Source organism: Lepidochelys kempii, chromosome 2, assembly GCF_965140265.1.
Source record: "Lepidochelys kempii isolate rLepKem1 chromosome 2, rLepKem1.hap2, whole genome shotgun sequence".
In the NCBI taxonomy this organism is placed as follows: domain Eukaryota; kingdom Metazoa; phylum Chordata; order Testudines; family Cheloniidae; genus Lepidochelys; species Lepidochelys kempii.
In genome coordinates this window covers 210157980-210180259 of record NC_133257.1, presented here as the reverse complement: position 1 = coordinate 210180259, position 22280 = coordinate 210157980, and the positions used below count along the sequence as shown (strand labels likewise).

Genomic DNA, 22280 nt, shown 5'->3' with positions numbered 1-22280 from the left:
ATTAAAACTTATATAAATATTGAATATATGAATAAAATAAAATGGTGTCCACATTCTACATGATCCAGCTCCGTATTACTCAAATGGTTCAATAACATTAAAGATATTTTAAATATGGAAAAATTGACAATAATTAATAAACTCTTGAATGCATGCCCAAAATATAATTAGTATTATAATATTCTTAATAGTTTATTCATATCTGGTTGGTCTCTGTTCATGTAACTCATGAGGACATTGGCCTCCCTCTTTTTGTCTGTTAATTATATGAAGCATATTTGTGGTTTTATATAGGAAGGTGCTAAAGTTTAATTGAAGGCTTTTCTCTTATAAGAAACTAGAGGTGATAATCCAGCTATACATATATCCATTTAGCTATGGGTTTAAAATTGCAAGGATAATTTAAAAAATCACTTTTCTTTGTTGTAGCTTGAATTTGCAGTGCAGTGTGCATCTGTATCCTGCTTATCTTGTTTCATTGTAATGTCTTGTACAATAATTCCCTTTCCCAGAAAGAGCTGAAATAACAATAAGAAAGACATTTAAATGAACCCATCATCTCATTGTCTTGGCAGTAGATATAAAAGCAAACAAGAGAAGGAAATGGGAAATAAAGTCTTGCACTGCAGGATGATGCAAGGTTCATTGAATAGGAAGACTCCCATTAACCTCAGTGAGCTCTGGATCATGTTCTATGGAGCTGATTCTTCTACTTTTGAAGTCAGTGGCAAAACTCCCACTGACTTCAAAGATAGAGGATTGAGCTCTATGTGAATAAAACTGGTGATATCACTAGACACAGACCGTATAGGTGCCATTTGATGGCAACTCAGCAAGCATATTCTGTAAGTGGAAAAGTTGCAAACAGTATAATTAGGATGTAAAATGGACATAGGAATTATAGCCAGGTAGAAGGATTAGGAAAGTTAGGTGAGCATTCCTTTAAAAAAGAAAAGGAGTTTAAAAAGAAATATTGACTGATACACATACACTTGTAAGAGGTGGATGCCCCAAAGGAAGTATGACTGCCTCAAAATCAAGACGGCACAAACAAACTGAAGCTTATAAAGCACTAAACACCTGGGGAATTTAGGAAAAATGCATTTTATATAGAAATGAATCAGTGTGTGGGCAGCAAAGGGAAGCTGCAACTCTGAATGCAGTGGATCCAGTGAAAATGCTCAAGAGTGAAATCACAGTGCTTAGAAGTGTCTGTGAATGCACATATTTTTATGCTTTTTATGTTCCTTTCGATTTGAGTAAGCTCTTTGGGGGAAGAGAGCTTGGCCTTTTGTAAAGTGCCACTGACATGTAAAGTGTTATATAAACTATACATAATAAAAAATCTAATTATCTTCTCAATAAAAAATGCTTACTGTTCTGAGATGAACTTCTGTATCACCCACATTTATATTGATTGCATTGTCCTTGTTTGTCTTTCATCTCAACATTCGCCCTCCCAACTTCTCTTTGTCACAAATTTTCAGAACTAACACTTTATATTTACAAAGCAATCCCAAGAAGAAACTGAAAGGTTTCTCAAAGACAAGTGAAACTTGAAGTCGGATTATTTTTAACTGAGTTGTTTCTTTGGAAATGATGGGCTTACTTCCTATGGAAACTAGACAAATCACTATTCATACGCAATTCTCACAAAATGGGGCCTTTTGACAAACAAGTCTTATGACTCAGTGAGTGATCTTATAGTCATTATGAATAAGCCAAAAATGATCAGAAAGTCAACACTGAATACTAGGGTATAAAGCAGATACCCAGATAGCAAATGTAAAACAGTTATAACAACACTGCATCTTAGAGGCAGGCATTTAAGAAGTGTGTGAATTTCATAATCATGAAAAAGATGGACAGCCCTGGAGATTGCTATGCTGCTCAGCCAATGTGCACAAATATTATCCTGAAACGACCATCTGCATAGGTGAGGAGATTAAATTATCTCCATTGCCCATCCCAATGTTAGCCTCTGTCAGGGGCACCAATTGTAATTATACTTTGACTATATGGATACCTATCACTAAGAACTAGACAGCAACCATTAACTCATTTTGCTGATACAGATGTTATCAGCTTCTGTCAATACTGACCTGGATTGAATTTGAACCAGTTACCTAACGAATGGAGCTATGCCTATTTGCATCAGCTAAGGATCTGCCCATTGAATTTCATCTGCCATCATGCTGCCTGGTCGCTTCGTTTTCTCAGGTCTCTCTAGCATTCTTCATAGATGCATGATGTTTAATTGTAACCATCAGGCCAAGTCTACCTTAAAAATTGTTGCTGGCATAGCTAGATGGGACAGGGGTTGTGAAGAGGTGTGAGCCTTGACCTGCGCTGGACAAAGCCCTACTGTAGATACAACTGTACTGCCAAAACTTGCTCCCACTGTGGACCTAGCCTCCGTGACAAGTGGTTCAAGAGCAAAAATGACTGTAACACGATTACCACTTGATTAGCCTGGCACTAGAAAGCACTTTGTAGCCTGAGAGTCTACAAAAGGGTATCTATCATCCCTTACACACTCTCCTCCTCTGATTTTGTGACAACTTTGATTTGAGAGGCACTCCATTACAAAACTCAGTCTCTTTAAATTGCCCAGTGTTCCCTGAGAGTAGTTGTCTCTATGGCCTTTTTTCATCTACAGCAGCCTACAAAACAGGATTGGCTTAGGGGAAACATAGAACTTGTCCAGAAGAATGAATGACAAAAATTCTCCTCTTGAGTTAGCAGGCAAATCTGGAAAACCACCGTACAAACTTTAAGATGACCAAGGACTTCTCTCCCAAACTAAAGGCTTCTCTCATAACACCACCATCCAGACATAGACAAGCAAGGGAATCCAAACAGTTTGCATATGCGGCTGGTTGAAATGCTCAGAGAGGAAATTTCTGACTGTCTTTCACTAGGCCTGTGGTTTTAAAATGATGAGAATGTGCTAAAAGGGGAGAAAAATGTTTACTCCCCTGCACTTTTTGTGCAAAAATCCCAAATGCCTCTGCAGTTCCCCTAAGAGCTGGCAAATAATCAACAAGTAAAATGCAATGCAGCAAAATGACTTCTCTTAATGAAAAGGAATCCTTTGGTGTACATTTTCAAATGAAGAAATCCCTCTGGCTATGAACTGTGCTAAGACAGGACAGTAAAGGACCTGTTTACTTCAGCTGTGTCACAAGGCACCTTGGTTTAATGCTGCCTCATTCAATAGCACCCAACAGAGCCAATGGAGATTTATTTGGAAATACTTGGGAGTAGAAATTCTCCCAGTTCTTGAAGCTCGGTATTTTTTTATGGAGGCAGTTTCTGGCTGAGGTTATCATACTTAGCTTCCATGGATCCTCAGAAGACTGAGGAAGAGAACCAGTTCTGGGCACCAACAGGACCTGCAACTTCAGGGACTATAAGCACAAAGGCTCCTCAATAGAAAGAAGTTTGTCTTGTTGAGGGTGCAAGGACCCCTAATTCAATATTCACAGGAGTCCTGTATAAATGCTGCGGAAACTATCTGAGAATATAAATCAAAACTATGTCAGTGAAATTGGCTTCAATTCCCTCTCAAGAGACGGTCAGCCATGTATATGCCATTTGTTCATTCTTTATTCTGATCCCAATTTTCATGGGCTACAAATGATGGAGGGACTCTTCCACACTCTGAACAGATTTCTCTATAGAAGCACAAAACTACATGCTTAGTAGCATTCCTACTTTTATTAAAAGTATTATAGTATCCTATAGTAATAGGCTCAAATAATGCAATAAGCACATCCCAAACTGTAGTGGTTTGGATCATTACTGTAGAATATTGGAGATTTTTTTAAAAACAGAATGTAAATAAAGTAGAGTGGAATATATAGCAGCTCTAGCAGTAGTTTTTCAAATCTTTATTCAATCACTTCTTTTCTATACAGAAATGGCAATTATTTATCCATTTATTTTACTCATTTAGCAGACACCCTTCTTTTGCTGACATTAGCATTGTTTTCTGTCTCCACCCTTGTTTGAGCTTCTTCTAAGCATGCATCTGACAGCTGACATGCTCTGACTTCTACACCTCAGCATTCTTTAGAATTTTCCGATGGTATTACCATTTTCTCTGAGGGTAGCAACCTTGGGAGTAACCCACACTTCCCCTCATCCTTATGAAAAAAACATTTGTATTCAGAGTTACCTTTGTGAACATCAGTAGTTAAAAAGGGCAGGGGGGACTAGGGTATGGTTTTTAAAAGCTCTTAGTATTGGCCTACCTCTGCAGCCATTTAAATTAATGGTAGAACTCCCATTGATTGCACGGGAGTTGAGTAAGGCCAACAATGAGTACTTTTGAAAATCCCACCCTTACGGAGTTTTTATCCTATAAACATGTAGGTGTTATGTTCTACTGTACGGATAACAGATGGCCTCCATTTCACCTGATATGGTCCCTTGAAATATGTGTTAACTATTTATCCTAAACAATATTTGCCACCTTGCATTTAGCTGTGATACACTGAGCCACGACTACACTAAACCTACATCGGTATAACTATGTCACTCAGGAGTGTGAAAAATCCACCCCCCTGAGCGACGTAGTTATACCAACTTAATCCCCATGTAAACAGCTACGTCGATGGGAGAAGCTCTCCGCCTCTCGGGGAGGTGTATTAACTATACTGACATGAGAAGTTCTCCCATCAGCCTAGCAGTGTCTTCACTAAACCACTGCAGTGGCGCAGCTGCAGCATGGTACATGAAGACAAGCCCTAAGTTTCCCAGACCTAAAACTTGTCTCTCTCACCAAGAGAAGTTGGTCCAATAACAGATACTACCTCACCCATCTTGTCTCTCTTCCATATCCTGGGACCGACATGGTTACAACACCACTGCAAACACTGATCATGTTACACAAAATTAATCTGCAAAACTCCTTGCCATAAGATAGTAATGAAGAAAAATGCTTAAAATAATTCTAAAAAAATATTGGATTTTTATATGAATAATAAGAATACCTTCAATTTCACTAGGTAGGACAAAATATATATATAAGGGATCTCAACTTCCAGGCTTCAGATCAACCACTTATTGTCTGTGATTAGTAAGAAACTTTCCTCTTAGGCATAACTGTCCATGCCTGTGGCTGTGTGTTTTATGCCTTCCTCTGAATTGGCCAGTCTCAGAGAGAGAATACCAGACTGAATACCATCTGGCCACCAGTCTGATCTGGTTCTAATGTTCTGATACATTAGATTATATAATGTCAGTGTTACATTTATATATATGCATTGATCATATGAAATTAATGCTATGAATTAAGGGGGTATCGGAGGGCTTTGTGTCACAGAAGGTCATTGCTCTGGCTTCTCAACTAGAGTTCAAATGGCTCCAGTCAGATTTATGGTCAAGTAAAAATGGGTTTGGTGGTCTCTGAACTTTGCCACAAGGGGGTTGTTGACCACATTTCCACACTGCAGCAAATTATGTACAATTACTACAATGCACTTTCCTATAAATTGCCAGTATGACATTAAATATTGTAGCACTTTTTGTAAGAACAGCTGAATGTGTTTTGAAGAAAAGGGAAGCATTGTCCGTCCTTAACACTCACTTGTCCCATGATACATATAGAAAGTAAATTAATATTTTATTAGGGCTGTCAAGCAATTAAAAAAATTAATCGCGATTCGTCTCACGATGAATCGCACTGCTAAACAATAATAGAATACCATTCATTTAAATATTTTTAGATATTTTCTACATTTTCAAATATATTGATTTAAATTACAACACAGAATACAAAGTGTACAGTGCTCACTTTATATTATCGTTTTTATTACAAATATTTGCACCGTAAGAAACAAAAGAGAGTATTTTTCAATTCACCTCATACAAGTACTGTAGTGCAATATCTTTATCATGAAAGTTGAACTTAAAAATGTAGAATTATGTACAAAAAAGTAACTACACTCAAAAATAAAACAATGTAAAACTTTAGAACTTACAAGTCCATTCAGTTCTACTTCTTGTTCAGCCAATCGCTCAAACAAGTTTCAAGGAGATAATGCTGCCTGCTTCATGTTTACAATGTCACCTGAAAGTAAGAACAGGTGTTTGCATGGCACTGTTGTAGCTGGTATCACAAGATATTTATGTGCCAGATGCACTGAAGATTCATATGTCCCTCCATGCTTCAACCTCCATTCCAGAAGACACATGTCCATGCTGATGATGGGTTCTGCTAGATAATGGTCCAAAGCAGTGCAAACCGACGCACATTCATTTTCATTATCTGAGTCAGATGCCACCAGCAGAAGGTTCATTTTCTTTTTCGGTGGTTTGGGTTCTGAAGTTTCCGCATCGGAGTGTTGCTCTTTTAACTCTTCTGAAAGCATGTTCCACACCTCCTGCCTCTCAGATTTTGGAAGGCACTTCAGATTCTTAAACCTTGGGTCAAGTGCTTTAGAAATCTCACAGTGGTACCTTCTTTGTGTTTTATCAAATATGCAGTAAAAGTGTTCTTAAAATGAACAACATGTGCAAGGTCATCATCCAAGACTGCTATAACACGAAATATATGGCAGAATTCAGGTAAAACAGCAGGAGACATGCAATTCTCCCCCAAGGAGTTCAGTCACAAATTTAATCAATGCATTCTCTTTTAACGAGCATCATCAGCATGAAAGCATGTCCTCTAGAATGGTGGCTGAAGCATGAAGGGGTATATGAATGTTTAGCATATCTGGCAAGTAAATACATTGTAATACTGGCTATAAAAGTGCCATGCGAATGCCTGTTCTCACTTTTAGGTGACATTGTAAATAATAAGCTGGCAGCATTATCTCCCGTAAATGTAAACAAACTTGTTTGTCTTAACAATTAGCTGAACAAGAATTAGGACTGAGTGGACTTGTAGGCTCTAAAGATTAACATTGTTTTGTTTTTTGAGTGCAGTTATGTAAAAAAATAATCTACATTTGTAAGTTGCACTTTCATAATGAAAAGATTGCACTACAGTACTTGTATGAGGTGAATTGAAAAATATGATTTCTTTTATCATTTTTACAGTGCAAATATTTGTAATAAAAATTATAATATAAAGTGAGCACTGTACACTTGGTATTCTATTCTGTAATAGAAATCAATATATTTGAAAATGTAGAAAAGCATCCAAAGATATTTAATAAATTTCAATTGGTATTCTACTGTCTTTAGTGAAGAAAATGTGTTTTTATGGTCTTCTCCACATGAAAAAACTGTGCCAATTTCAACAAATCTCTTTAGAAACTGATTTAGCTAAAATCACTTTATTATAAGGCACTCTTAAACCCAAATAAGAGTATCCACACACTAGGCTCAACCAACTTAAATCAATTTCTCAAGCCATTTAGTTAAACCAGCAAAATTTTCTCATTTATACCAGGCCTAAATGTACTTTGACATGCCTACCACACTACTGGATTCTGTAAAAATAATTAACAGTAACTGATACTCACTGCTATCCATCATCTACCATCTAATTCATCCTTTTGAGAATTACAGTCTTTTTTTATTTGTATATTTTTATGAGTTGTATTTTTTTCTGAATGGTCTACCAATTATTTAGGGAATTAAATTATGCTTCCTTTCCCTTAAAAGGATGACTGCTTCTGCTGCACATGACATAATAATTATTAAATGTCTGTTTTCTCCCAAGAATGTATTTGCTTCTTGGGATAGCTGCACCCTTGGTTTAATGCCAAGTAAAAGGGGTGAAATGAGTATCCAGAGCAAGTGATGGAAGCCTGCTGCTTGAGTCATTTACTGTAGTCCAGAACACATTGCAGGGGCGTTTCTGTCTTATTACTATTTTTCCATCCTTAATTCATTATTATAATGAGCTCAGTTTCCTGAAGTGTTTCACAATAGTATCCTATACCTCCCCTTCATTAGAAGCCCAATAACAGTTTTCATTACAACAAAAGACAAAAAAGTTTTTTTCTAATACTGGATTTTCCCAGTGACCAGTGGCAATGAATATAAATATGCCCAAGATCAGGGATTCCTGCATCTCATTCTGCTCTCCAGCCCTCTGGCCAGCAACTATTTTGAAAGAGCAAAGGGGGGAAAAAAGAGAAGGAAATGAATTATCTTCGGGGATGTAAGTAACACAGATGCTCAGCAGCAGAGTGAGCTAGTCTCTCCCACTGTCTTTTTGACAGTGTGTGTAACTTAATTGGCAGGATTTCACTCCACTCCCTTGTCTATTTCCTCTTCTCAGACTCTCTCTTGGCAGCGGCAGCCCTGACATTGCTCGTCGGGACCAAAGCTGTCCCCCTCCCAGATTCCTCCGGGGAAGAGGAACTTGTTGATGATCCCTTGGACTCGCTTGCCAGAAGCCCCTTGCTGCCTGATTGTGAATCCCTGGCATGGCTGCTGCACAGCAAAGCGGCCAAGCTGAAGGACGAGGTGGGTAATACACGGAGGCAGCTGGGACTGGGATCCCAACCTGAGTTAGTCAGTTCTTTGCTGCACTTGGCAGGTTTTAACAGCAAAGGGGACTATCTGGTGTTTTATGCCTCTCCTTCCCTCCAGCTGTTTTATCTGGGATATTGTTGTCATTTGTCTTGAGCTTGGCCATGGAATTGGCCACCTCTCTGTCTGATTGGGCTGCAGGGTGGCTTATGCTGGTTTCCCATGGGCAAGGCCTAAGAGAGCATGGAAGTGAATTCCTTTTAGTCCTGAAAAGCTCGTGGGCCACGAAGATATTTGTCAAAAGTGGAGTGAGTGTAGGCAGGCACAATGCACAGCCACCCAGAGCATTTTTATTTACAGGACATGCAGTCTCCTGACCTTCTACAGGAGCAAATATTTGAGACATACATCTTAGAAAACATACCAATCTGCATTAGTGTAACCATGCTGTGTATCAGACAGACTAGTGCAAATTGTTTCTGATGGGAGATTATGAAAAGCATAGAAAATGTAACAGTGATTTCTAATTAGTTAGGACAACATATTCTGCTAAATAATTTTAAACGCTGATTAAAAAAACATTTTTGTGGAGATTTCAGTAATGCACAAGGCCTTTCTACTGACATAGTTATACAGTGCCTTTTGCCTGGGAAATGGTAATGTGATAAAGGTGTAATAAAATATCTGTATTTACTCCCAGATGTGTGAGAAGTTTACTGTGTGTGACAGCAGTATGGAGATGCTTGCCCAAAACAATCTGAACCTCCCCAAGATCACAGAGAAAGATGGATGTCTACTCTCTGGATTCAATGAGGCAAGGAATCAATAACTTTTATAATAAATTAATAACCCCATACATAGGGCCTTATCTGAAGCTCACTGAAGCACTGTATAAACATTAGCTAGTTAACTGATACATAGAAACAATATTTTCATCAAATAATGTTTTCTGCAATAAGTAATTTCCTTACCCTTCTCTCATTTTAGGAAAAATGCTTGAGAGGAATCTCCAGTGGACTTTTTACATTTCAGACATACCTGGAATATGTACGAGAAACATTTATTAGTGAAAAGCAAAAAGTGGAATCCATATGTTATGGTACAAAGCATCTGGCAAATACTGTGAGGCAGATGGTGAGTTATTTTTATGTTTACCCATACATAATTGTTTTGACTTTGATTTGAAAAGGAGACAGAAATATTATGCTCTGAAAAATACGTAGACACTGATAGTGATCCCATTGGTTACAATGGAAGCAGGCTGGCTCCACAAATCCATGCTCTCAATATTTATCAGAAAGGATATCAATGGTAAATTACAGATTTTACAAATATTTTCTGACAATTAGATTGTTCTTTCTACAGCTTATTGTTATCTCTAATTTGCACACCAGCTCTAGCAAGTAAATGTGCCACATTATTTTGCAAATGACACAAAAAAGTAGATGCTGGATTGGTGACAAAGAGAAATCTGCTTTCTGTTAATTTTTTCCTAGTAGTTGTAGAATTAGGACTCAATCCTGCAGTCTCTTCATGCCCAAAACTCCCACTGAAGTAAAAAACAAATACTCTTAAAGTGACCCAGAGAAAGACTAGAGAATACCTTTAACAAACAATATAAATATTTAAAATCTCATAAAAGCAAGCTTTCATGCAGGATCGTATGATATGATTAAAAATTTTCAGTTTAAAATCAAATGTACAAGTTATAGAATTACTGATAAACACAACCTATAGGTTAATGACTTGGCTGAATAACAAGTGCCACCTACAGAGAAACACTTGCTTTTTGCATCACATTTGATAACACCGTAACATTTTACAAAAGCCTGAATATTTGTGGACTCAGAAAATTAAATGCTATTCAGTTCTAATAGCTGTTCTGGATGTTTTGCAATACCTTGAAAGGACACATTAGCTGTGCTTGTATGTCTTGCAATACTTTGAAATGTAACTCTTTAAAATTCACTCCATTCCTGCAATTCTTACTTGCACTAATAGCTCTTCATGTGAATAGATTCTTTGTAGTCAGTGGAGCTACCCGGTGAATAAGAACCACTTAAGTGAGTGAGTGTTGCAGGATCAAGAATTATGGAAACTATAGGCCATTATTTCCTACAAGCTATTTTTAATGCCTTGAAAAGCCATTTGTATATATAAAATAAATGTTGTATAGTATTTATTTTCATCATTTTTAGATGAATGGGAGCTGAACTTTTTCCACACAATGATAACCTAGAATAATAGTCCTGTTATGGAAAGATAATGGACCATTGATTTCACCTGTATATCTTGAAAACATTGATTTATGGCAATTGTTTGTGTTGCTCTATAGCTGGATGAACTCAGTGAGACTTTAGCCTTCATGAAAGTGAGAAACTGATTGAACTGGCTGGAACTAAACATAATGCCTAACAAAAAGCTCACAAGTAAAACCTGTGCCTGTGGGAACGATGAGAGATCCTGGGGAGTAGAAATAGAGTCTGCCTTCCCAATTAGGAAGTGGGGCCTGGACCACCCATACAGCCAAACTGCCCTAGCTGCTACTGAGTATGGGGATGACTTTGGGACATAGCCTATTGCTCACCTGTTGTTAGTTTGTGGTCAAGTAGATCCATAGAACCATTGCCAGGTCAGATTCCGAAAAAGATTCCCTAGCACAAGTAGTACAGGCTACAAATGAAACTCAAGTACCATAGATTACAGTGGGGATAAATAAGGTTATATAGCCCCATCAGACTATCTGCTGACCCAGTAGTACAGCAAAGAAAAGCATGTGCTTTCTTGTAAGCATCTTTTACATTTTTCACACGCATAAAGGCAGATCCTGTCCATCAAGAGCATTTTATAGTATTGTAACCAATGTATTTTTATTTTCTTTTTCATAGGTGAAAAATCCTGATGCAGTGATCATGCCAGACCCAGCTACCCAGAGCACACTTTTTGCAAAACTGAAGTCAAATAAAAAATGGATAGAGAAAATCAGCACCCATCTCATCCTCCGAGACTTTACTTCATTCATGGAGAAAACTGTGAGGGCTGTTCGATATCTGAAAAACATCAGGAATCTCAGTGTTTGAATGTTTTAATTCAGGCACATTTCTTCATCACAAAATCTGTCATGTGGCAGATGATGGTGTTGTTCTATTTTAAGAACCAGAAGTAATCAGAATAGTTTATATTTTATTAAGATTTCCTTTTACAAATGTATTTATTGTTTTTTAAAATATTTATTTTTTTAAAAATATTGCCTATTTATTTTTCCAGGATTTAGAGATAATTTAAACAGAGCCTAGTTTATTTCAATATTTACTTCCACTACCAGTATTTATTACCACTATTTACAATACAAACTGATTTCACTTAATATTCAAGAAAAAGAAATTCACTTGAGACGGTTGTATGTAGAATGAAAACACAGACTAATTTATGCTTTGAAAATGTGTGAGAGAGTATTTAACTTCTATTTATATTTAAAGAAAAATAAAAGCAGATTAAAAAACAACTAGCTTGTATGTATTTAAATAAAAGTATGGAATTCTGCTATATCCAAACTTCACCCCTAGAATTATTTATATTCTACATTGCCTTCATTCAGCAGCCATTCTGGAAGATTATTATTTTTTGGGTAACTAGATCAAAGTTTCTAAAAACAGCTATATAAAGAGTCAAATTATTAAAAAGAATGATAAATATCAGCCTAACAGGAGTAAACTCTAATTCAGTGGTTCTCAACCTGCGGTCCACGGGCCACGTGCAGCCCAATAAGCACACACCTATAGCCCGTGTGACATCCTCAGGGCCACACAGATAGTGTATATATTGTGTAGATGTGGCCAGCATAACACATAGAGAGCTGCATATGTGGCCCACAAAGGTAATTAGGTTGAGAACCACTACTGTAATCCCACATTGTTAGACTAAAGCTGAAAACCATTAACAAAAACACCTATGGCAACTTGCCTCAAATGATCCACATGCAGATATTAAAAAAATATATCCCACTGCCAGCAAACAATCTACAGCAGCACATATAAAGGAAACAGGAGTCTTGACCCTTGCCCTAATGGAGGACAAACACAGTCCAGGGTAACAGATCTGATGTATAAAGTTCTTTTCTGGAGTCTATATAAAACATTCTAATGAGCACTTCCAAAGCTATACTTAAAACCTATTGGGGCCAGGTGAAGAAGGGACAGATGGAAATTTCTTGTGTCTTCAAGGTAAGGGACTGCCTCTTCCCATGTTCTTATATTATCTAACACAAAGCATCTTATAATTTTATTTATTTTGTAAGTAATATAAAAAATTTTCACTGTGTAAAATGCTCAGATACCACAGTAACACCCTTAATCTAAAACCTACAGGCTGATTATTAGATTTATAGCAGTCATTCAAAAGAATTTACTGAACTTCAGCAAAGTCCCTTTCAACAGACCAAATATTTTACAGGAGAAAGTATCTGGATTTTTTCCATGCACAGTGTTCATCTGTAATGAGTTGCTCTTTTTATTTTTATTGATTTGACATGGTAGATGAGAAAAAAAGTCAGGGAAACATGATTTACCATATCATTCTTAATTCTACCTGATTGTTCCCAGATAATACCATATACAGAGCCCAATCCTGCTCCCATTAAAGTCAGTGCCAAAATTCCCATTGGGTTCAAGCAAGTCCACATTTGATTGCTAAAGGGATCTATACCACTGAAAAAATATTTAACAAAGCCTCTATATGCTGTACCATATATAAAAAAGGGATCCATTTGATGTACAAATATTTTATTTGCCATTTGTACTTCCCAGTGTAAAGTAGGTAATTTGGAGAGGGAATGTGAGAGGCTTTCCTTCCAGGTTCAGCTTTACATGGTGACCAGCAATGAACCTGGAACAGATGTCCCATGTTTTCTTTCCTGTCTGAAGCCGGAAGGGACTTCCTGTGCATAAAGTGCAATTTTGTGACTGTACTGGAAGAAAAAATTCTTGGACTGGAAGGTCAAGTGGAAGCGCTACGGAGAATCAGAGAAGCTGAGGAGTTCCTAGACACCCAGGTTTGAGTAACACCAGTACCCCAGGTTCAAGGACAGCCACCAAAAAGTCAGAGAGAGAGAGGAAGTCAGAGAAGAGGCTTGACAGTGTATAACCACCAGAGGCAAGAGGTCACAGCAGCATTCTGCATGACTGGAAACAGACAAGGATGGGGGGGCTGTGGCCACCAGAAAAAAGAGGGCCAAGAGGAATTCCAGAGCTAGAAGTTTCCAATCAATGCCAGGTCCTCAGTATGGAAACTGTGGAAGATCTCTCTCAAAATCCAACTGGCCCGAGAGACTGGAGGGATGTTTGGGTCTCTCCTGTGGATGGCAGCTCAGCCCAAACTAAAAAAATCAAGCAGGCACAAAAAGAGATCTTCAACTGCCCCAGGAAGACGGATGATCCTTGTTGGGCATTTAGTACTCAGAAGAATCAAAAGCACATTCTGCAAAGACAGGCAGACAACAGGACAGTGTTCCGTCTTTCTGGAGCCGTCAGTCTAGACTGGATAGGCTTCTGAAGTCAATGGGCAAGGATCCATTGGGGAGAGAGTTTATAGTGGTGCTAATGATGCGCTGTCATGGGATATCTCACAGATAAGAGAGAACTTCAGGGAACTCAGAAGCATGCTAAAGAAGAATATCCAAGCGATCTTCTCAGAGATCCTTCCTGTTCCATAAGCAAAGGAACACAGAAATTTCTGAAAGTGAACTGCTGGCTAGGTAAGTGGCAGAACATGGAGGGTTTGGGTTTTGTATAACATTGGTCCATCTTCTGTGAGGAGAGGGAGCTGTACAGTTTGGATGGCATCCATCTCACTGAAGGAGAACCGACTTTTTCAGGCTGGCTAGTATAGTCAGGAGGGATAATAACAAAAGGGAAGAGTAAACAGAGGGAAAACCATGACCACTCATTTAGCACAAAATTGAGATGTTAAGAGAACAAAATTAATCAAAGGACAAGAAAAGAAGAAATTCTTTAATTGCCTATACATCAATGCTAGGGAACCTGGTTAACAATCAAGAGGAGTTGGCATTGCTCATTTATGAGCACATATTTGATCCAGTTGATTTTACTGCAACCTGATGGGATGATTCACATAGTTGGACTATTAAAATCAATTGTTATAACCTAGTTATAAAGGATCAATTGGGTAAAATGTAAAAAAATGGCATTACCTGTTTCTGAGTAGCTGACAACTCAGAAGAAAATGATTTTGAATGCTTACAGATCAATGCCCTAACAGAAAGCACAAGAGGGGGTATTAGTTACAGACCACCAAATAACATATAACAAATGGAAGAAAGGGGAAGTCAATAGTAATTAATATAAAACTGAAGCTAGGAATTCTATAAAATTGGTAAGAGAAGCAAAGGGATACACAGAGATATCTATCTCCAGCAGAGTTAAGGACAATAAGGAATTTTTTAAACCTACATTATGAACAAAGAATCCTAACAACAGTACTGGTCAATTCTACCATTTGCATCTTGGAATGATCAATAATAATAATAATGCAGAAATGGCAGAAGTGTTCAATAAATATTTCTGTTCTGTATTAGGGAAAAATATGATGTAGTCATATCATATGAAAATGTTCTTTCCATTCCACTAGCATCTCATAAGGAAGTTAAAGAGCAGCTACTAAAATTAGACATTTATAAATCAGCAGGTTCAGATAACTTGTATCCAAGAGTTTTAAAACAGCTGGCTGAGAAGCATGGATTGTTAATGTTAATGAACAACATTGTTAATATTGATTTTCAATAAGTCTTGGAACAGTGGAGAAAGAAAGCTAATGTTGTACCAATATTTTAAAAGTATAGATGGGATGAGTTCGGTAATTCTAGGCCTGTCAGTCTGACATCAATCCTGGGCAAAATATCGGAGCAGCTGATATGAGTCTTTATCAAAAATTAAAGGAGAGTAATATAATTAATGCCAATCAATATGGGTTTATGGAAAATAGATCCTTTCAAACTAACTTGATTTTTTATGAGATTACAAGTTTGGTCAATAAAGGTAATAGCATTGACATAATATACTTAGACTTCTTTTAAGACATTTGACTTGGTACTGAATGACATTTTGATTAAAAAGCTAGAATGATATAAAATTAACACAACACACATTAAATGAATTGAAAGTTAATTAACTGAGAAGTCTCAAAATGTCATTGTAAATGGGAAATCATCTTTGAGAGGGTGTTTTGCTTGGGGTTCTGGATTAGTTCTTGGCCCTACACTATTTTGACATTTTTGTCAATGAACTGGAAGAAAACATAAAATCAATTATAAAGTTTGCAGATGACACAAAAATTCGGACTGGTAAATAATGAAGAAAACAGGTCACCCATACAGAGATTGCTGGATTGCTTGGTAAACAAGGCACAAATAAACAATATGTATTTTAATAAACAGTGACCAAGATTTTGGTGTCATAGTGGATAATCAGCTGGACATGAACTCCCAGTACAATGCTGTGGCCAACAGGGCTAATTCAATCCTTGGATGTATAACAAGGAATCTCAAATCTCTACATTTGGCACTGGTGTAACCGCAGCTGAACACTGTCCTGTACTGGTGTCTACAATTCAAAAAGGATGTTGATAAATAGAATAAGGTTCAGAGAACCATGAGAATGATTAAAGAATTTGAAAAGATGCTTTACAGCACAGGTTTTCAAACTTTTTAGGCTGTGTACCCCTTTCCAAATAATGTAGTCTTACTGCATACTCCAATCTGAGATAGGGTCATAATATACCTATGATTAGATTGCCAAGTCTTACTAAATAAAGTGCGTTGTTCGCCACTGCAGGATTTTTCTTGCGTACCCCCTGACAAGAGCTCACATAGCCCTAGGGGTACGTGTATTCCAGTTTGAAAACCACTGCCTTATAGTGACAGAGTCAAGGAGCTCAGTTTATTTAGTTTAACAAAGAGACGGTTAAGGAGTGACTTGATCACAAAGTACCTACAGGGGGGAAAAATATTTGATAATGGACTCTTCAGTCTATCAAAGAAAGGTATAACATGATCCAATGACTGGAAGTTGAAGCTAGACTGGCAATGTTTAATTCAAGCTTGGAGATTTTCTAAAAGATATGAGTAAGGCTGCATGTTTGTCGAGGAAGGGACATGTCACCACTTCCGGGGAGCCACAAGGAGCCAGCCAGCCCCGCCCAACCACCACCACCCCTCTGAGCACCTGTGGCTCCCCCTCCAGCATCCCCCCAGGCTGCCCCAAGATTTAGTAAGGGGTATATAGTACAAGTCATGGACCGGTCACGAGCCATGAATTTTTGTTTTCTGCTTGTGACCTGTCCATGACTTTTATTAAAAATACCGTTGACTAAAACGTAGCCTTAGATATGAGGAATCATTTGAGGGAAGTTCCATTGACTATGTTATACAGGAAGTCAGACTAGATGATCACAGGCCCAACTTGATGATCACTTTATTACCAGCAGGAGAGTGAGTTTGTGCCCTGGTCTACACTAGGACTTTAGGTCGAATTTAGCAGCGTTAAATCGATTTAAACCTGCACCCGTCCACACAGTGAAGCCCTTTAATTCGACTTAAAGGGCTCTTAAAATCTATTTCCTTACTCCACCCCTGACAAGTGGATTAGCGCTTAAATCGACGTTCCCAGCTCGAATTTGGGGTACTGTGGACACAATTCGATGTTATTGGCCTCCGGGAGCTATCCCAGAGTGCTCCATTCTGACCGCTCTGGACAGCACTCTCAACTCAGATGCACTGGCCAGGTAGACAGGAAAAGAACCGCGAACTTTTGAATCTCATTTCCTGTTTGGCCAGCGTGGCAAGCTGCAGGTGACCATGCAGAGCTCATCAGCACAGGTGACCATGATGGAGTCCCAGAATCGCAAAAGAGCTCCAGCATGGACCGAACGGGAGGTACGGGATCTGATCGCTGTTTGGGGAGAGGAATCCGTGCTATCAGAACTCCGTTCCAGTTTTCGAAATGCCAAAACCTTTGTGAAAATCTCCCAGGGCATGAAGGACAGAGGCCATAACAGGGACCCGAAGCAGTGCCGCGTGAAACTGAAGGAGCTGAGGCAAGCCTACCAGAAAACCAGAGAGGCGAACAGCCGCTCTGGGTCAGAGCCCCAAACATGCCGCTTCTATGATGAGCTGCATGCCATTTTAGGGGGTTCAGCCACCACTATCCCAGCCGTGTTGTTTGACTCCTTCAATGGAGATGGAGGCAATACGGAAGCAGGTTTTGGGGACGAAGAAGATGAGGAGGAGGAGGAGGTTGTAGATGGCTCACAGCAAGCAAGCGGAGAAACCGGTTTTCCCGACAGCCAGGAACTGTTTCTCACCCTAGACCTGGAGCCAGTACCCCCCGAACCCACCCAAGGCTGCCTCCTGGACCCAGCAGGCGGAGAAGGGACCTCTGGTGAGTGTACCTTTTAAAATGCTATACATGGTTTAAAAGCAAGCATGTGAAAGGATTACTTTGCCCTGGCATTTGCGGTTCTCCTAGATGTAGTCCTAAAGCCTTTGCAAAAGGTTTCTGGGGAGGGCAGCCTTATTTCGTCCTTCATGGTAGGACACTTTTATCACTCCAGGCCCGTAACACATACTCGGGAATCACTGTAGAACAAAGCATTGCAGTGTATGTTTGCTGGCATTCAACCAAAATCCGTTCTTTCTCTCTCTGTGTTATCCTCAGGAGAGTGAGATATAATTCATGGTCACCTGGTTGAAATAGGGTGCTTTTCTTCAGGGACACATTCCTGCTGGGCTGTTTGCCTGTGGCTGAACAGAAATGTTCCCCGCTGTTAGCCACGGCGAGGGGGGATGGTTGAGGGGGTAGTCACGCGGTGGGAGGAGGCAAAATGCGACCTTGTAACGAAAGCACATGTGCTATGTATGTAATGTTAACAGCAAGGTTTACCCTGAAAGAGTGTAGCCACTGTTTTATAAAATGTGTGTTTTTAAATACCGCTGTCCCTTTTTTTTTCTCCACCAGCTGGATGTGTTTCAATGATCACAGGATCTTCTCCTTCCCAGAGGCTAGTGAAGCTTAGAAAGAAAAAAAAATGCACTCGAGATGAAATGTTCTCCGAGCTAATGCTGTCCTCCCACACTGACAGAGCACAGACGAATGCGTGGAGGCAAATAATGTCAGAGTGCAGGAAAGCACAAAATGACCGGGAGGAGAAGTGGCGGGCTGAAGAGAGTAAGTGGCGGGCAGAAGACAGGGCTGAAGCTCAAATGTCGCGGCAGCGTGATGAGAGAAGGCAGGATTCAATGCTGAGGCTGCTGCAGGACCAAACCAGAATGCTCCAGTGTATGGTTGAGCTGCAGCAAAGGCAGCTGGAGCACAGACTGCCACTGCTGCCCCTCTGTAACCAACCGCCCTCCTCCCCAAGTTCCATAGCCTCCACACCCAGACGCCCAAGAACGCGGTGGGGGGGCCTCCGGCCAACCAGCGACTCCACAACAGGGGATTGCCCAAAAAAAAGAAGGCTGTCATTCAATAAATTTTAAAGTTGTAAACTTTTAAAGTGCTGTGCTTAATGTGCTGTGTGGCATTTTCCTTCCCTCCTCCACCACCCCTCCTGGGATACCTTGGTAGTCATCCCCCTATTTGTGTGATGAATGAATAACGAATGCATGACTGTGAAGCAGCAATGACTTTATTGCCTCTGCAAGCGGTGATTAAAGGGAGGAGGGGAGGGTGGTTAGCTTACAGGGAAGTAGAGTGAACCAAGGGGCGGGGGGTTTCATCAGGGAGAAACAAACAGAACTTTCACACTGTAGCCTGGCCAGTCATGAAACTGGTTTTCAAAGCTTCTCTGATGCGTGCCGCGCCCTCCTGAGCTCTTCTAACCGCCCTGGTGTCTGGCTGCGCGTAACCAGCAGCCAGGCGATTTGCCTCAATCTCCCACCCCGCCATAAACGTCTCCCCCTTACTCTCACAGATATTGTGGAGCACACAGCAAGCAGTAATAACAGTGGGAATATTGGTTTCGCTGAGGTCTAAGCGAGTCAGTAAACTGCGCCAGCACGCCTTTAAACGTCCAAATGCACATTCTACCACCATTCTGCACTTGCTCAGCCTGTAGTTGAACAGCTCCTGACCACTGTCCAGGCTGCCTGTGTACGGCTTCATGAGCCATGGCATTAAGGGGTAGGCTGGGTCCCCAAGGATACATATAGGCATTTCAACATCCCCAACAGTTATTTTCTGGTCTGGGAAGAAAGTCCCTTCCTGCAGCTTTTGAAACAGACCAGAGTTCCTGAAGATGCGAGCGTCATGCACCTTTCCCGGCCATCCCACGTTGATGTTGGTGAAACGTCCCTTGTGATCCACCAGAGCTTGCAGCACTATCGAAAAGTACCCCTTGCGGTTTATGTACTCGCCAGCTTGGTGCTCTGGTGCCAAGATAGGGATATGGGTTCCGTCTATAGCCCCACCACAGTTAGGGAATCTCATTGCAGCAAAGCCATCCACTATGACCTGCACATTTCCCAGGGTCACTACCCTTGATATCAGCAGATCTTTGATTGCGTGAGCTACTTGCATCACAGCAGCCCCCACAGTAGATTTGCCCACTCCAAATTGATTCCCAACTGACCGGTAGCTGTCTGGCGTTGCAAGCTTCCACAGGGCTATCGCCACTCGCTTCTCAACTGTGAGGGCTGCTCTCATCCTGGTATTCATGCGCTTCAGGGCAGGGGAAAGCAAGTCACAAAGTTCCATGAAAGTGCCCTTACGCATGCGAAAGTTTCGCAGCCACTGGGAATCGTCCCAGACCTGCAACACTATGCGGTCCCACCAGTCTGTGCTTGTTTCCCGAGCCCAGAGTCGGCGTTCCACAGCATGAACCTGCCCCATTAGCACCATGATGCATGCATTGGCAGGGCCCATGCTTTCAGAGAAATCTGTGTCCATGTCCTGATCACTCACGGGACCGCGCTGACGTCGCCTCCTCGCCCGGTATCGCGTTGCCATGTTCTGGTGCTGCATATATTGCTGGATAATGCGTGTGGTGTTTAATGTGCTCCTAATTGCCAAAATGAGCTCAGCGGCCTCCATGCTTGCCTTGGTATGGCGTCCGCACAGAAAGAAGGCGCGGAACGATTGTCTGCCGTTGCTCTGACGGAGGGAGGGGCGACTGACGACACGGCTTACAGGGTTGGCTTCAGGGAGCTAAAATCAACAAAGGGTGTGCCTGTACATCAAGGAGTATTTCAGGCAGGACTGCACGGAGGGTTCCAATAAGAAATGGTGCACCAAAGTTATCGTTCTTATTGGAACAAGGAGGTTAGCCTGGCCTCTGATTGATACATGGCTAGATTAACCTCACTGCGCCTTCTCTGTGACTGACTGCAGTGTGATCTAGACAGGGGAGGAGGAAAATGAGTCCAAAACAAATCTGGTCTATGTCTTGTTCTGACCCACTCCATCGATCCTTTACATCTTTGGCTGGCAGCAGACAAAAAAGGCGCGAAATGATTGTCTGCCCTTGCTTTCACGGGGGGAGGGAGGGTGGGAACGGGGTCCTGACGACATGTACCCAGAACCACCTGCGACAATGTTTTTTGCCGCATCAGGCATTGGGATATCAACCCAGAATTCCAATGGGCAGCGGAGACTGCGGGAACTGTGGGATAGCTACCCACAGTGCAACGCTCCAGAAGTCGACGCTTGCCTCGGTACTGTGGAAGCGCTCCGCTGAGTTAATGCACTTAATGCACTTTAGAGCATTTTCTGTGGGGACACACACACTCGAATATATAAAACCGATTTCAAAAAAACCGACTTCTATAAATTCGACCTAATTTCGTAGTGTAGACATACCCAAATGTGTGTATGGGGGAGGGGGGGTGAGAAAACCTGGATTTGTGCTGGAAATGGCCCACCTTGATTATCATGCACATTGTAGGAAGAGTGGTCACTTTGGATAAGCTATTACCAGCAGGAGAGTGCATTTGTGTGTGTGGTTTTTGGAGGGGGGTGAGGGAGTGAGAGAACCTGGATTTGTGCAGGAAATGGCCCACCTTGATTATCATACACATTGTGAAGAGAGTGGTCACTTTGGATGGGCTATTACCAGCAGAAGAGTGAGTTTGGGGGGGGGGGGGCAGAGGGTGAGAAAACCTGGATTTGTGCTGGAAATGGCCCAACTTGATGATCACTTTAGATAAGCTATTACCAGCAGGACAGTGGGGTGGGAGGAGGTATTGTTTCATGGTCTCTGTGTGTATATGTCTTCTGCAGTTTCTACGGTATGCATCCGATGAAGTGAGCTGTAGCTCACGAAAGCTCATGCTCAAATAAATTGGTTAGTCTCTAAGGTGCCACAAGTACTCCTTTTCTTTTTAGATGATCACAGTTATCCCTTCTGGCCTTGGAATCTTATGGCATAGGAGGAAGAGCATGTACTTTCTGGAAAGACTGCAACCAAGTATAGTGGGCTAAGCGTGATCCTGTTTGGGAATCGTCTTTAATAAACCAACTCTCAGAACAGGGATTTGAATTGAACTAGAGTCTGCACTTTATTTGACCTCGCTGGCTGGTGTATTTGAACGCGGCTTTTAACTCAAAAAAGCCCTTTTGAACAGTTAATTTCATGCCCAAAAGGAAGTACATGTCCTTGTTCTTCTAATCAATGACCTTCTCTTGCTCTGCATATCCATCTCCCAAATGGAAAATACTAAATTAATGTACGTAGAACCTAGAAATAATGTATGCAAGCTCATACTTTACGAATTTAAGGACTGGCCATTGCACAGCACAAAAGTGAGGGCAAGGGCTCTTAGAAATGTATTAAACAAG

At 40.5% G+C, this 22280-nt stretch overlaps 1 protein-coding gene across 1 annotated transcript; it reads left to right on the top strand.

Moving 5' to 3' along the window:
* The first annotated feature begins 8044 nt into the window (after positions 1-8044).
* Positions 8045-11750, top strand: IL6 (interleukin 6). Its single transcript, XM_073333744.1, has 5 exons — positions 8045-8122; positions 8243-8430; positions 9137-9250; positions 9424-9570; positions 11325-11750. Exons 1-5 carry the CDS (start codon positions 8104-8106, stop codon positions 11514-11516), a joined length of 660 nt encoding a protein of 219 aa, XP_073189845.1. The 5' UTR covers positions 8045-8103; the 3' UTR covers positions 11517-11750.
* The last annotated feature ends 10530 nt before the right edge of the window (positions 11751-22280 follow it).

Bases quoted from the DNA above. Each gene is read 5' to 3' on its own strand.
- IL6 (XM_073333744.1), top strand. The intron at 8,431-9,136 runs GTGGGTAATACA...ATTTACTCCCAG, and splicing joins CGGCCAAGCTGAAGGACGAG to ATGTGTGAGAAGTTTACTGT. The intron at 9,571-11,324 runs GTGAGTTATTTT...TCTTTTTCATAG, and splicing joins CAAATACTGTGAGGCAGATG to GTGAAAAATCCTGATGCAGT.